The sequence below is a fragment of the Cherax quadricarinatus genome, chromosome 3 (genome assembly GCF_038502225.1).
Source record: "Cherax quadricarinatus isolate ZL_2023a chromosome 3, ASM3850222v1, whole genome shotgun sequence".
Lineage (NCBI taxonomy): Eukaryota > Metazoa > Arthropoda > Malacostraca > Decapoda > Parastacidae > Cherax > Cherax quadricarinatus.
Genome location: NC_091294.1, coordinates 77,529,457 through 77,532,124, shown reverse-complemented (window position 1 = coordinate 77,532,124; position 2,668 = coordinate 77,529,457). Strand labels below are relative to the sequence as shown.

Sequence of the window (2,668 nt, the reverse complement as noted above, 5' to 3'; positions counted from 1 at the left end):
TAATGACCCTCATATAGTAGATTTAAACCCCATTAGCCAGTCTTAATGACCCTCTTATAGTAGACAGACTTTAAACCCCATTAGCCAGTCTTAATGTCGTTTGTGTCATAGGTAAACTATTATAAAACAATAGTTCTCAGTATTATTTCGTATGGGTTTAAAATCTCATGGTTTCAGATACTGATGAAACACTTCAAGACTGTGCCGGTAGCAGAGAAAGACTGTCTCACATACTTCATCTACATGATCAAGGCCAACCGCTCTAAGTTTGACCAGCGGAATGGCTCCAGTATTGACATGTGACCCCTTGTCCCCTTCAACTCTGAGCTGGGCGGCAAGATCGACTAGGATGCAGTGGATCTACAGCGGATTTGTGATGTTTCTCATTGGAATGACTCCAGTATTAACATGTGACCTCTAGTGCCCTTGAACACTGAGCTGGGTGGCAAAATTGACTAGAACACCATGGATCTACAGTGGATTTGTGATGCTTCTTGTTGATGGGAGATTATCTGTCAAGACTGACTAGAACACAGCGGATCTACAGCGGATTTGTGATGTTTCTCGTTGGAATGACTCCAGTATTAACGTGACCTCTAGTGCCCCTGAACACTGAGCTGGGCAGCAAGAATGACTAGAATGCCACGGATATACAGTGGATTTGTTTGGTGGGGGGTTGTCTACCTCAGGGTGACTTAGTGAAGAAAAGCATTCACCATCGCTCGTTCCATTGCTGGAAGTGTGTTGATGGAGCTGTTGAGATGACTTACTGCTGGCACAGCACTTACCACCTCCAGGACTCAAGTCCAGCTAACTTTCCCCTGACCCCCCATCAACACCACTTGCTTGCACTCCAACAGCACACCAACTCAGCAAACCACTTGCTTCCACATAATAAATCATAGACATGTCAAAACAAACTGTGGATTACACTTACCACTTAAAGTGCATCTAGCCACTTTTACTGTATAGATTGTATGATGTGACTTATACAGCAACAATTCACAAAATTCAATTATTGAAAGCGAATTTAGTGTTTAAACCTCAGTGCCACAAATCATACAACATGATGTATGATTCTTTGAATGTATCATAGTCATTTTGATATATAAATGCAACCGTGACAGCCATTTTGATGTATAAATACAAGCTGTATATCTTATGTATATAAATGTACTTAACATAGTAATTTTGATGTGTAAATAGAACCTATATCTTTCATGTGTATATATATATATATTATATATATATATATATATATATATATATATATATATATATATATTGTAGGTAGTAGGTTGGTAGACAGCAACCACCCAGGGAAGTACTACCGTCCTGCCAGATGACTGTGAAACAAAAACCTGTAACTGTTTTGCATGATGGTAGGATTGCTGGTTTCTTTTTCTGTCTCATAAACACGCTAAGATAACAGGGATATCTTGCTACTCCTACTTACACTTTGGTCACACTTCACAGACACGCACATGCATATATATATATACATACATCTAGGTTTTTCTCCTTTTTCTAAATAGCTCTTGTTCTTTTTTTATTTCTTCTATTGTCCATGGGGAAGTGGAAAAGAATCTTTCCTCCGTAAGCCATGCGTGTCGTATGAGGCGACTAAAATGCCGGGAGCAATGGGCTAGTAACCCCTTCTCCTGTATACAATTACTAAAAAAGAGAAGAAGAAAAACTTTATAAAACTGGGTTGCTTAAATGTGCGTGGATGTAGTGCGGATGACAAGAAACAGATGATTGCTGATGTTATGAATGAAAAGAAGTTGGATGTCCTGGCCCTAAGCGAAACAAAGCTGAAGGGGGTAGGAGAGTTTCAGTGGGGGGAAATAAATGGGATTAAATCTGGAGTATCTGAGAGAGTTAGAGCAAAGGAAGGGGTAGCAGTAATGTTAAATGATCAGTTATGGAAGGAGAAAAGAGAATATGAATGTGTAAATTCAAGAATTATGTGGATTAAAGTAAAGGTTGGATGCGAGAAGTGGGTCATAATAAGCGTGTATGCACCTGGAGAAGAGAGGAATGCAGAGGAGAGAGAGAGATTTTGGGAGATGTTAAGTGAATGTATAGGAGCATTTGAACCAAGTGAGAGAGTAATTGTGGTAGGGGACTTGAATGCTAAAGTAGGAGAAACTTTTAGAGAGGGTGTGGTAGGTAAGTTTGGGGTGCCAGGTGTAAATGATAATGGGAGCCCTTTGATTGAACTTTGTATAGAAAGGGGTTTAGTTATAGGTAATACATATTTTAAGAAAAAGAGGATAAATAAGTATACACGATATGATGTAGGGCGAAATGACAGTAGTTTGTTGGATTATGTATTGGTAGATAAAAGACTGTTGAGTAGACTTCAGGATGTACATGTTTATAGAGGGGCCACAGATATATCAGATCACTTTCTAGTTGTAGCTACACTGAGAGTAAAAGGTAGATGGGATACAAGGAGAATAGAAGCATCAGGGAAGAGAGAGGTGAAGGTTTATAAACTAAAAGAGGAGGCAGTTAGGGTAAGATATAAACAGCTATTGGAGGATAGATGGGCTAATGAGAGCATAGGCAATGGGGTCGAAGAGGTATGGGGTAGGTTTAAAAATGTAGTGTTAGAGTGCTCAGCAGAAGTTTGTGGTTACAGGAAAGTGGGTGCAGGAGGGAA

At 39.5% G+C, this 2,668-nt stretch overlaps 1 protein-coding gene across 2 annotated transcripts in view; it reads left to right on the top strand.

The window, feature by feature from the left end:
* Positions 1-1,189, top strand: part of Sap30 (SIN3-associated polypeptide 30) — a 43,367-nt gene extending 42,178 nt beyond the window's left edge. For both annotated transcript variants that reach the window (XM_070092816.1, XM_070092809.1), the window contains exon 5: positions 178-1,189. In XM_070092816.1, coding sequence (XP_069948917.1) covers positions 178-303 — 126 coding nt within the window. In that variant the 3' untranslated portion in view covers positions 304-1,189. The remainder of the gene's footprint in view (positions 1-177) is intronic.
* Positions 1,190-2,668: the final 1,479 nt, after the last annotated feature.